General features: G+C 35.3%; 1 protein-coding gene and 1 long non-coding RNA gene across 2 annotated transcripts; one reads left to right on the top strand and one right to left on the bottom strand.

Moving 5' to 3' along the window:
- The first annotated feature begins 1,255 nt into the window (after positions 1–1,255).
- On the top strand, positions 1,256–2,434 carry LOC144567821 (uncharacterized). The gene is made up of 2 exons (XR_013515513.1): positions 1,256–1,521; positions 2,166–2,434. It is a non-coding gene; the product is annotated as an uncharacterized LOC144567821 (long non-coding RNA).
- Positions 2,435–6,156: 3,722 nt separating this feature from the next.
- LOC144567691 (2-oxoglutarate-dependent dioxygenase 21, chloroplastic-like) lies at positions 6,157–8,025 on the bottom strand. Its single transcript, XM_078317857.1, has 3 exons — positions 7,873–8,025; positions 6,960–7,195; positions 6,157–6,739 (listed from the first exon to the last, which is right to left on the bottom strand). Exons 1-3 carry the CDS (start codon positions 8,023–8,025, stop codon positions 6,157–6,159), a joined length of 972 nt encoding a protein of 323 aa, XP_078173983.1.
- Positions 8,026–11,866: the final 3,841 nt, after the last annotated feature.

Below are 11,866 nucleotides of genomic sequence, written 5' to 3'. Positions count from 1 at the left end.
CTCTCATCCAAGCAATTCTTACGGGGAGATCTGTACCAACAAAATAAAAATATATATTTTTGATATAGGCGAGGCGAGCAGTACAAGTCGATTTTTTTTTGTCCATCTTGGTTTAAAATGAAGGAAATAATTTTTATTGAAGTTTTCAAATAGTTTATAACTTTTTAACAAATGGATTTACAAGTAGTTTTTATAATGAAGGATTATGAACAAGCTTAGGAAGTTCATAAAAAGAAAAATAATTATGACGAGAAACTTTCTCGAGTAACATACAAATTTATTCAAAATCTCTTCTTATGTTATTGTACACTAACTTGCAATAAAAAATAATGGAAGATTATAGTACTTAATTTCTTATAGGTGGATAGAGATCGATCATCAGAAAAAATGAACTTGGCGCATTGTCTAAGAATATTTACATAGTATGCAGAATATTATTGTAATTGGAGGAAAGGGAATGCTCGTAAAGTATACAGATATATATTTTTTAATTGTTAATTTGTTATTGAAAAGTTAATAGTAATCAGGGAGCATGGTTTTTGTCAGGATAGAACAAGCGTAATCGGATTTAAATAGCTAGCAAGATTCAAACTTATTAGCTAATCAGATACTAATAACAAACAACAAACATGATAAAAAAATAATTAGAGGTTTAGATGCCTTCTTAACAGTGATTATTCAATGTAATTTGGTTTGTCTTTTTTGTACTCATAAATAAATTAATAAAGGAAGAAATGGTTGCCAATTATGGGTCATATGGAATTCAATGTGCATTAAAAAGGTTCATGGGAGTAAACTAGAGGTAAAGGAGAGAAAGGGGAAAAGTAGGCATTTTGTCAATAATTTTAAGAGGAGGATATTTTGTTTGATAATTTTTGGAGGGAGGAGAGCATTCTATCAAATTTCCCTCTAAAATAATTAAAAAATTTAGTTTGGTTCGGATCATCTGATTAGAATCCAGCCCATGTTAAAATTAACGGGGTCTTTTAATATAGGGAAAATTTCCTCCATGCCACCCTAAAACTTCAAAAATATCAAATTGCCACCCCAAAACCTAAAATTACTTATTTGCCACCCTAAAATCATCAAAATTATCAAAATGCCCCATTTATATATCTAATATACATATCTAATTAATTTTAGTCTAAAAAGTGTAGTATAAAAAACGTATTTTTGTAATTCCAAGTTTACCCTTCAATTCATCTGATAAAATTAAAAATGGAGAACTCGCAGTCCCCTCCCCTGTCTTCCTCCCGTAATCACCTTTCTCCCTTTCATTCTCTCTTTCTCCCGTAATGGCGTAATCACCTTTCTTCATCGGAGTCTCTTTCTCTCTCTCACTCGCTAGTTACAGAAAACAACAAGCACGCCTAGCGCCTCTTCAGATCCGCTCACCCCGCCGATCCACCGATCCACCTCGTCACTCTCCACCCTGCACGCCCCGGACCCAGACCCAACCCAACGCGAGGAGCTCCGTCGGTCCGCCACTACCTCCTCGCCTACTCCCCTCTTCCCGTCAAGGTATTGCCTACTCCCCTCTTCCCGTTTTGTAGTCGGTACTGGTACTGGTACATCAGCAGTGGTACTGGTACAAGTACAGTAATGGTACAGGTACAGTAGTGGTACTGTTTTGAAACCCTACTGTACCTGGTATATGAAATGAGCTTGAATGGAAATATATTTCCATTAGGATTTTTTTAAGCTTACTGGCCTGTCATTTTTGCAATACAAAGTTAATATCTCAGATAGTAAAATTATATGATCGCCTGTCTAGTTCTACTTACTAAGCTTATGATAACATTTTATTAGTTGTCATTGAATATATATGTTCACATAACTTAACAGGATGCTAGCTAGTTAAATTACATGTAAGCTAAGAAGAATTTTCATTTTTTTTAACATGTAAGTTGTATTAATAGTTACCACTTATTATGAGCCAGTGTAAATTTTCATAACATACTTCTCATTAAGTCCTTGCAAAAGTTCCCAACTAAGAAGGAGAAACATTAAGTGGATCAGCTAAAATTTAATCAAAATATGTTGAGATAATTGTAGCATTAAAAGTAGTTGCAGGTTAGCAAAAGCTAAATAAAAGCTAAATATGTTGGGTAGTAAATTTTCATAGATAATATAACATATCATTTCTATTATTTAAATTTTCGTAGAAATGAAGCTCGATATGATGTGGAGATGGGAGAATGGAAGGAACACAACTCTCGCCTTGTTAAATTAGTGGAGCAAATCAAATTTCTCGTTGCTATCATTGTCTTTGTGATAATCGGTGTTTTAATTGTAATGATATACAAGTGAAATATTGAGTTTGTTCATTGTTGTCTATTTTTATTGTTTAACCAATCTCTCTTTTTTGCTGATGTGGCATGTTTTAATTGTAATGATATACAAGTGAAATACTAGGTTTGTTCATTGTTGTCTATTTTTATTGTTTAACCATTCAATCTCTCTTTTTTGCTGATGTGGCATGTTAGCTTATATTGATTATTTGCTCAACAGATATATTGAGTAATTAATCAATTAATAATTGTGTTAGCTACTCAGCAAGCCCTTAGGTTGGCTTTGAAAGCACTGGTTCTGAATGAAGTGTGAGGATGTGCAATAAAAAGCAACATGATCAATGGATCTGTTGACACTACATCCCATATGGTTTCCTTTGCTAATTCCTCAAAATACAAGGACCTATTTGCAAGAGAAATGAAGTTAAAGTGTTGATATAATAGCATTAAGTTGCTAAATATTAACATTTTAAAGGATCTGTTTGCAAAAAATATAAGAAAAAGGATGAAATTGCAAATAGGCATTAGTTTAGATCTGAGATATGTCATTTGTTGCTAAATAATTAATCCAATGATTTTCTGAATGATATGTCCATTTAATCCATTGAATCAAGAGAAAATTCTTTTAGCTTTGGTTCTGACAACTTGATTTCTTAATTGGATCTTTGATTGTATGATTTTCTGAGTTTTATCTGCTTTTCCCCTTTTCTGGTATCGAAATCAGTGGGTTGACGCACTTAAAACCTGTTCTGCAACTAACCAGACACCAAACCAAGTTGTAACCATCCCCAACCAGTCCGTGGTACTCAACCATACATGGCACCAGCATTGAAACACAAGGAAAATGCTACTGGTATAGCATTGGCATTAAAAATACCCGGATTGACCTGTTTTGATAAAACTGTCAGTGCAGACTGATCCAGCGACCAATCTGAAAATCCAAATTCACAGTCTAATAAAGGACTCAAAAACAAATATTGTAGAATCAAACTTTTCATTTATAACATTTTTTGATGATTTATTAGCTATTTTTGAAATTCACTTTTCAAAACTGCAACAAAAACAGTAACTTTACTGCATTAATACCATACTGCTAGGCGTGCTTGTTGTTTTTTGTAACTAGCGAGTGAGAGAGAGAAAGAGACTCCGATGAAGAAAGGTGATTACGCCATTACGGGAGAAAGAGAGAATGAAAGGGAGAAAGGTGATTACGGGAGGAAGACAGGGGAGGGGACTGCGAGTTCTCCATTTTTAATTTTATCAGATGAATTGAAGGGTAAACTTGGAATTACAAAAATACGTTTTTTATACTACACTTTTTAGATTAAAATTAATTAGATATGTATATTAGATGTATAAATGGGGCATTTTGATAATTTTGATGATTTTAGGGTGGCAAATAAGTAATTTTAGGTTTTGGGGTGGCAATTTGGTATTTTTGAAGTTTTGGAGTGGCACGAAGGAAATTTTCCCTTTAATATATGTGGGGATTTTGATCGAACAAACTGGATGTTAATTCAAAGTTTGAGTTCCCTTGGGGATCCAAATTTGGGATGAATATTCATGGCTCAGATATTTGGGCTAACTTGTAACACCTTATTATTTATTGCTGGACCTCACAAGTAGGCCCAATTCCCTTCAACGAGACCCCTGAAATTTAGTGGTTTTGCAGTGTCAGATAATTTGGTGCTTTTGCAGGTGTATTTGTAATATTTCACATATTTTAGCCTATTTCTCACCGAATAAATTAGGCTTTAACTCGGTCCACAAAATTACGGATATGATAATGGTCCCCAGCCCACAATCTCTAGAGAATTCTCCAACGCTAGAAAAGACGAGACCAGACACCACCTCTCCCACGTATTAGTTACATGTGAAAGCTATATATGTATCTACCTAAAGCAACAATTATTCATACTAAATATGACAATATTTAAATTTACTACTACATTGTTTTAAATATATTATGAAGCACCTCTCTGGCTCCCTCCCAGTTACTTGTCTCGTGCCATAATTATTTATTATTCAAAGTAGTGATTATTCATGCTCACTATGATGTACACTTTGAAGAAAACCTATTCATTTATATAGGTTACAGAAAAACATTCAATTTGTTTTTTTTTTTAACAATTTATAGTAAATTCAAAAAATTTATACGGTTAATGTCTTTTAACTTTGAGAACAATAACAACAAGACATTCGTCTTATGCTTCTGGTGAAGAAAACCATTTAAAGTGTGCAATTAACATTTATTTAAAAAAAGACAATGACTATCACCATATGTAATACGCCTATAATTAGTTCATAATATAGTTTGAAATGAGAGGATTTAATAAAGAGGCATTTTATTTTAATTATATTTCTGAGATGAAATAAAATTATATCTTTCAACTTTAAATCTTAATTTATAAATATCCAACCTAAATCCAAATCCGATTCTATTATATACGTGTTACAAGCTTTGTTTTTCTTAGTAAGCCTAGGTTTTAAAAAGAGACCGTTTGCTGGGGACAACTATGGGATGAGTGTCAATATTGTAATATTTATATTCATGCAAGTATTGGAATTCTCTCAACCGTTTTCGCCGGTTCATAAAATTTGGTGAGATATTTTTTTTTTTCCTGAAAATTAGGTCTCAGAAAATTAGAGATGTGACTGGAGCTCAAATCAAGGTATGCCGTATACTGCTATTTTCTGATGATACCATTCTGTTATTTGATATTCCGCTGAATTTTATTCGATAATTGCCCTAATTAGTTATAATCCTCAATAAATTCTTAAAAGATCCCTTAAATTGATCATGGTGGTCACCTGATTATTTGCAAATCATTCTTTATATTTGCTTATTTCGTTCTAAATTCTGGGTACCAGTGATGGAAGCTATTTACTAGATCCTTTAGAGTGTTTAGTTTTCTTCTATTTTTTGCTCAAAGCAGTTTAATTCTACCTGATTGAATTTTCTTCAATGAAACAATTATGAATTATCATGATTTTGAGCTGATTTTTTATTGCCTTTTGAGAATTCGAGTTCTGAATTTTCTCTTTACTGTTTCTCTTGTAAAATGCAGAGCATACAGTTAGGATGCCAGTGGATATGTTATACATATCTATACTTAGAAACTAGATCAATTAATTTGATAGTGTATTTCAAAACATAATATTATCCATACGAAGTCAATTCATAGTAAACTGTAAAACAAGTCAATTTTTCTGATTTATTTCCATATATTACATTAAAACTTATAACAACCACAGCGGGTATCTGATAACCGCTACACACAGATACATATCAGTGAGAACCAGCTTGCTCTAGATTCGAGTGGCACGTCAGCCCTAACACAACTCAGCCAATTATTCTTCGACATGAGTCGATTGGTTCGGGCCAGCACGCCACTAAAGGAACTTTAATATGAACTCCAGCGCAAACAAAGCTACTTGTCCGACTCAAGCACTTTTTTGTTCTTCACCTGAGCAGCATTCGAGTCGCTCGAAAAAAAAAGAAACTCCTATCTTACAGTAACTTATATCAAAATAGGTAATCCTTACACAACTAAAGTAGCCTAGTAATTGTAGCCAGCTTCCTTTATTCACATGTCTGAAATAAATAGACACTCCTTATACTGCTATCATTCATTTTTGATGAAAACTTATGGTTCAATCTGCAAAACTTGAAGCAAAAAAAAACCACTATCATTCATACAGCCCGAGAATCCTCACCTTTTGTCAACATAGAGGATCACCGGGTTAGGGTAATTTAGGCATATATCTTCATTTTTTGCAGGGTTTATACTTTAACTATATAAAAAGGTTTCATATATAGCTCTTATTAGTAATTTAGGCATACATCCTCACCTTTGGTGCACTGCTACTGTTCAGTTGCACATATCCTGAGACTGTCAATGTAGCTCTTATTATTGGTACTATTGGCAGGTAAAAAGTCCAAAAAGTCCCTGAAACTACTTTCCTCATACATCATTGGAGTTTGCTCATCCACCAATTCCTCTGCACTCCTCACCTTCTCATGCATTGCCAAGCCGTGAATACTCGCAATAGAGACCCTACTATTTTCACTATTCAGCATTGCTCTGTGCACTACCGTGCGATACTTGCCATTGCTAAGCACCTCCAAATGGTCTCCGAGGTGCACGTGCAGCGTATCTGATGGCTGCATTACCGCCTTCCATTCCTTGGTCGTGTGGTTCATTACCTCAAGACCAGGGCAGCTGGGAAGGAGCAAGGTTATGAAGCCATAGTCAGAATGTGGGGCCAATCCTAGAGTGACACCTGGCTGGGTTGACTGGGGATAGGAGTTGACTGCCAGAAGTTGTACTCCCTCTTCCAGTTTTGTCCCTAGGTATGCCTCGCCAAGACCTAGGCTTTGAAGAATTGCATTGATAAGACCTATAGCAACTCTCCTTGCATCAACTGCATATCTCCCCATTTTTTCCCTGAAAAGTAAAATTTATTTATGTATCCAGAATCTAGTATGATATGGCACGGGTCGGTTCGTCTCATACCGTGTTGTGCCTACTGTAATGGTATGGATATGAGTTGGTACATAATCTTTTGGCTTAGCACCATATTCTTCCTACTATTCTTTTGCTTACAACAGCATGTTTTGAATTATTGCACCAAATTGATATCTGACTAACAAATGAAAATATATACCTATAGCTTGGCGGTTCTAGTGGCCAGAACTGGATCCACTCATCCAAGGGGTGGGCATAATGCTTCAGAAATGACCTACTTTTGTTGATTCCATCATTCGAGCAATCATATCGAACCGGTTTGCTTATATCAGGTGATGTAAACTTGGCCTTTGACTCGGAAGGCATTTCAAAAAACTCGGATGCTGCTTCTAGTGCTCCCTTCATAACGGACTTGCTTATTCCATGGTTTACAACCTGAATAAGAAAATGATGGTCAGAGTCATCTCCATGTATAACAGGTAATTAATTCAAAGTTTTACATAGTTAACTTTCTTTTTCCGTTTTATTCTACAAGTTGACAGGTTTTAAAAAGATATAGATGCTATAATAGCATATATGCATTCAAGGCAGCCAGGGTATGCAATGAAATGGCATGTCAATTGTTATTAATGTTATTATATATGCTTATTATACATATATGGGTAAATTTGTCACTAATTTAAACAAGTTCTTGAATGCACTTTTCTTCTACTTTGCTAAATTAATTAATAGAATTAAGCTCCCCGTTTACGAAAAAAAATAAAAACATATTAACTTCAAAAAAAAAATCCCTATAAAGCTTATATATGTATAAAGTTTCCAGTTTGTTTACCAAAATTCCTATGAAACGAGTGCAACTGCAACGCACAGATTTTGGGCCTCCGAAAAAAAATGATAAATATATATACACCCAATATTGGGCTTAGATTTGAACCTCCTCAAAGTACTTTATTATTTTTGCAAACTTTTTTTTTTAGCTTTTATAAATGCATGCACACGTAAAATCAATCCACACGCTATACGGCACAACTTATGTGTAATTGATAGTTTTTTTTTATTGGTATTTAACAGTCAATTTTTAGTTTATATATATAGGTTTAAATAGAGCAGACCTGAAAGCATCCTATTTCTCGGCATGCCATTGCAATATCTTTTATCACGGAAGACCTATCATTTGCTCGATGCAACATGCTGAAGTCAATAACCGGCATCTGCAACGGCTCAATCTCCGTAGTCGATGCTAGAGGCGGTATCAAGCTGAGCATTGCGGCACACATAATCACTCTTCTTTTTTATTTTTCAAGAACAATAAGCTAGGTACGTACGAGACTTAATAAGTTGTGTACAAGGAGAATGCATGCATGGGTATTTATAGGTGGTATGCAATGGGAGAAGTAGGGGAACTGTCCAGGGGAGAAGCCCTTAAGGCCCACTACCTAAAGTGTGACGGGGGACTCACCAAATCCGAATGAGTCCTTTTTTGTAAGTTTGAGATTACAGATCAATTTTTGTTTTTTAATTCATGATAACTGCTTCAGCTGATTAGACCTTACTAGACTTACCGCGGGCTTTTTGTCTAGTTTTGCGGCAAAACAAGTCGCAGGATTTGGGATTGTCCAGGAGAGATGACCACGAGCCCCACCGTCTGAAATAAAAAAGAGAACAAAAATGAATGTGAGTTGCTAGAGGACAAGAGGATGCCTTTTCACCATTTAGTTAGGTCAACATTTTCCTGCTGAATAGACTCTTAGCTCTCAGGCCAGGTTCAGCAACTAGAGGCACGGATAGGGGAGTTCAGATCCAGTGAAGTAACCCAATCTTTGAGTTTTAAATCGGAACCGTCCGATCTCTAATTTTTCTTTCTTTTGTTTTTTGCTTTCTGTTTTTGGCCTGTCATTTAGTTCTCATTGGTTTACATTTCTACAAATTGATTAACGAAAAATCACAGCTACAAAAAAGTTTATGAATAAATATTATTTGACATATATTTTAAGTAATCACTGTATCCTCTTTTTTTTTTTTTTTTTTCTTTTTTTCTTTTTTTCTTTAACTTTAGGAACTTTTTGCTAAGTGTAGGGATTTTTAATATAGTAATAGTATAATCACATCATAATTTTAATCCGTCAATTACCAAAAAGGAATTTCGATTTATGAAAAAATTGAATTGATATAATTTAGGATTTAGGAAGGATATGAGATTTGAAAATAATGTTACACTGAGTGTGTGCGCAACGGTGTTCTCGAAAAAAAATAAAAGTCTATTCTGCCCTCTAGACTCAAAATTGACTTTGATGAGGACCATCTTCTAGAAAAAAACAAGAAAAAAAAATAGAAAATCGAGTACAAGACATTTGTAGTATTAGATTCGCATGAGTCCCCACATATCGTCAAAAATACGGACGAGATTAAACATGTGAAAAAAAAGAAGAGTGGATATATGATGACTAGGAATGTCAATGCATGGCACCCTTTTATCTGTTTACTTGATCCATACCGTATCCTTCCGATAAGATGGATACGGGTAAATTTTTTTTTCATAAACTTATCGGATATGGATACAGGTAAAGTTTTTTTAGTTATCTAAACGGGTAAGGGTTGATATCTCCATATCATATCTAAATTACGGCCCTGATTTACACTGAAACCTGTGCTTTAAAACCTATAAATGTGAACTTTTTACTTATATTTCGATGAAATGTGGAACTGCTATGCTTTGTTTGGTATTTTGCAGGAAAAAAGGGCGAAAAACTGGATCTGACTACTTTTCATACGGCCCGTATGACATTTTGTACGGCCCGTACAGGATCTGCCCAACTGCACATAAGGTTCCACAACAGAGGCACAAAGTCTCCAAGACAAAGCACAGGCATACGGCCCGTACGGGGTCCCCTACGGCCTGTATGACGCTAATTCGGAAAATCCAGCTGGAATCTGAAATGAGTATAATTTAAGGAGGCCGAAAAGGAAGCCTTTGGAGGCGCGATCTGGGGCATTAAATGAGATATTTCCACACCAAAAAAAGGGGGATTCACCACTGGAACTTGGACAAGCTTTCTTGGAGCAAAAGACAAGAGGAGGAGAAGAGGAAGAGAAGTGAAAAACGCGAGTTTGCAACGGATCTTTGAATTTTCCACTGTTTTGTCATGAACTCTTTCATCTCTTGTTATTTGTGTTATCTTGTGAACATGAGTAGCTAATTTACTTTGTTTCTAGGGTTAAGATGTAGTTTCTAGTTTGGTTTTGTTTGCATGCTACTTGGATTTTGTGTTGAATGGTTTGTTTTTACCTTGTTGAATAGTATTTTGATTGCTTTATTTGTGCTTGCTTGAATTGATTAGTCATCCCGTTAGATGAATGCGCACATCTAAGTGTTAGGAGCCAAGTCTATGACATTTAATCCAACCGAATAAAGTATATGAAGTAGGGTGAAACCAAGGAGTACCCGAAAGGTGAAACTTTCCTTGAGGCGAAAGTCCTTGGATACTTTTAGTAAACCAACAAGTAACTTGGATAAATTAGGCCAAAATGCGAAAGTTGAGGTTTAAAGCATCTAAGAGGGAAGTATTTGAGTCCGGTAATCGGGAACTAGGCCAAAATGCGAAAGTTGAGGTTAGGTATCTAGATCTGGTCAATAGAAACCCTAAACATTAGCATCAACGCAGAAAACAGTAGCTGCAGCATTAACTCGGGGTCCCCTACGGGCCGTAGGGGACCCCGTACGGGCCGTATGCCTGTGCTTTGTCTTGGAGACTTTGTGCCTCTGTTGTGGAACCTTATGTGCAGTTGGGCAGATCCTGTACGGGCTGTACAAAATGTCATACGGGCCGTTTGAAAAGTAGTCAGATCCAGTTTTTCGCCCTTTTTCCTGCAAAATACCAAACAAAGCATAGCAGTACCACATTTCATCGAAATATAAGTAAAAAGTCCACATTTATAGGCTTTAAAGCACATGTTTCAGTGTAAATCAGGGCCGTAATTTAGATATAATATGGAGATATCAAGGGTACGAGTAAAGAATTTTTTTCCAATAAAGTACTATATATACATGTGTGAAATGAATAACATGTATATGTTTTAATGTTTTATTTAATAAATAATAAAAATAATTATTACATTAGTGTTAACCGTCACCATTTCATTATCCGACAACTATAACGGGTAAGATAATTTGTAGTGGGTAAAGATAGTGTACAAATAAAGACAATTTGTAACGAGTATGAATATGAAAATGCTTCCACCGACCCTTATCGTACCCATTAACACCATAATGATGAGAGAAAGAAATAAATCTTTTCATTATGGAGTGACAAAAATAAAGTTTAAAATAGAAAGTATGCTTGGGGGAGATCGGGAGATTGAGATCCGGGGACCACTACATTTTTCAATTCATAATGTGCCCGCTCGGCAAACATTATGATAAAGGATAAGTGAGAAAATATATAATTTGGATTAAGCTTTAATTTCTCACTACTTCGGTCGTGTTCGGTTGAAAATGAAATAATTAATGGAAGAGTTAAATAGTAGAAAAGTATTGGTAAATAAATTAATTTCATCTATTGATCAAAAAAGCCAATTCCTCTGTTTCACTGTCTCCATGTAGGGCTGGGCAAAATTGCTCGAACTCGCAACTCGCTCATTAATGGCTCGCTTAAACTCGCTCATTTACAACTCGAGTCAGTTCCAACTCGAGTTGGCTGACTCGTTTAATAAATGAGCTGAGTTCGAGTTAAGCCCAACTCGCTTATTTATAACTCGAGTTACATAGCATCCGCCACAGTAAATCCCAATCCAGACCTAAACCAAAATATCAAATCCCTCAGACCCTCACGCTGTCACACACCCAATGACCCAAATCAAAATCCCGCCAAACACTAAACCCTAGACATTTAATCTCTCTCTCTCTTTTTGAAATCTAATCTCTCTCTCTCTCACGCTAACAGGGATTGAAATATACTCTCTCTCACGCCAACATGGGCTACCAGGGATTGAAATCTAATCTCTCTCTCTCTCACGCTAACTGTTACAAAATTTTCATGCTAACTGTTACAAAATTTGCAGAGCAAAGATAGCAATCAAAGGCTTGCGCAAAGAAACAATTTTTTAATT

The sequence above is a fragment of the Carex rostrata genome, chromosome 16 (assembly GCF_964058835.1).
Source record: "Carex rostrata chromosome 16, lpCarRost1.2, whole genome shotgun sequence".
NCBI classification, from domain to species: Eukaryota; Viridiplantae; Streptophyta; class Magnoliopsida; order Poales; family Cyperaceae; genus Carex; species Carex rostrata.
Note: the sequence above shows the minus strand (reverse complement) of the source record. Positions and strands in the feature narration are given on the sequence as shown.

Excerpts from the sequence above, each read along its gene's own strand:
- LOC144567691 (XM_078317857.1), bottom strand. The coding sequence starts at position 8,025 with ATGCTCAGCTTGATACCGCCTCTAGCATCGACTACGGAGATTGAGCCG. Across the intron at positions 7,196-7,872 it reads GAGAAATAGGATGCTTTCAG|GTTGTAAACCATGGAATAAG; the intron begins GTCTGCTCTATT and ends TTTCTTATTCAG. Across the intron at positions 6,740-6,959 it reads CTAGAACCGCCAAGCTATAG|GGAAAAAATGGGGAGATATG; the intron begins GTATATATTTTC and ends TTTACTTTTCAG.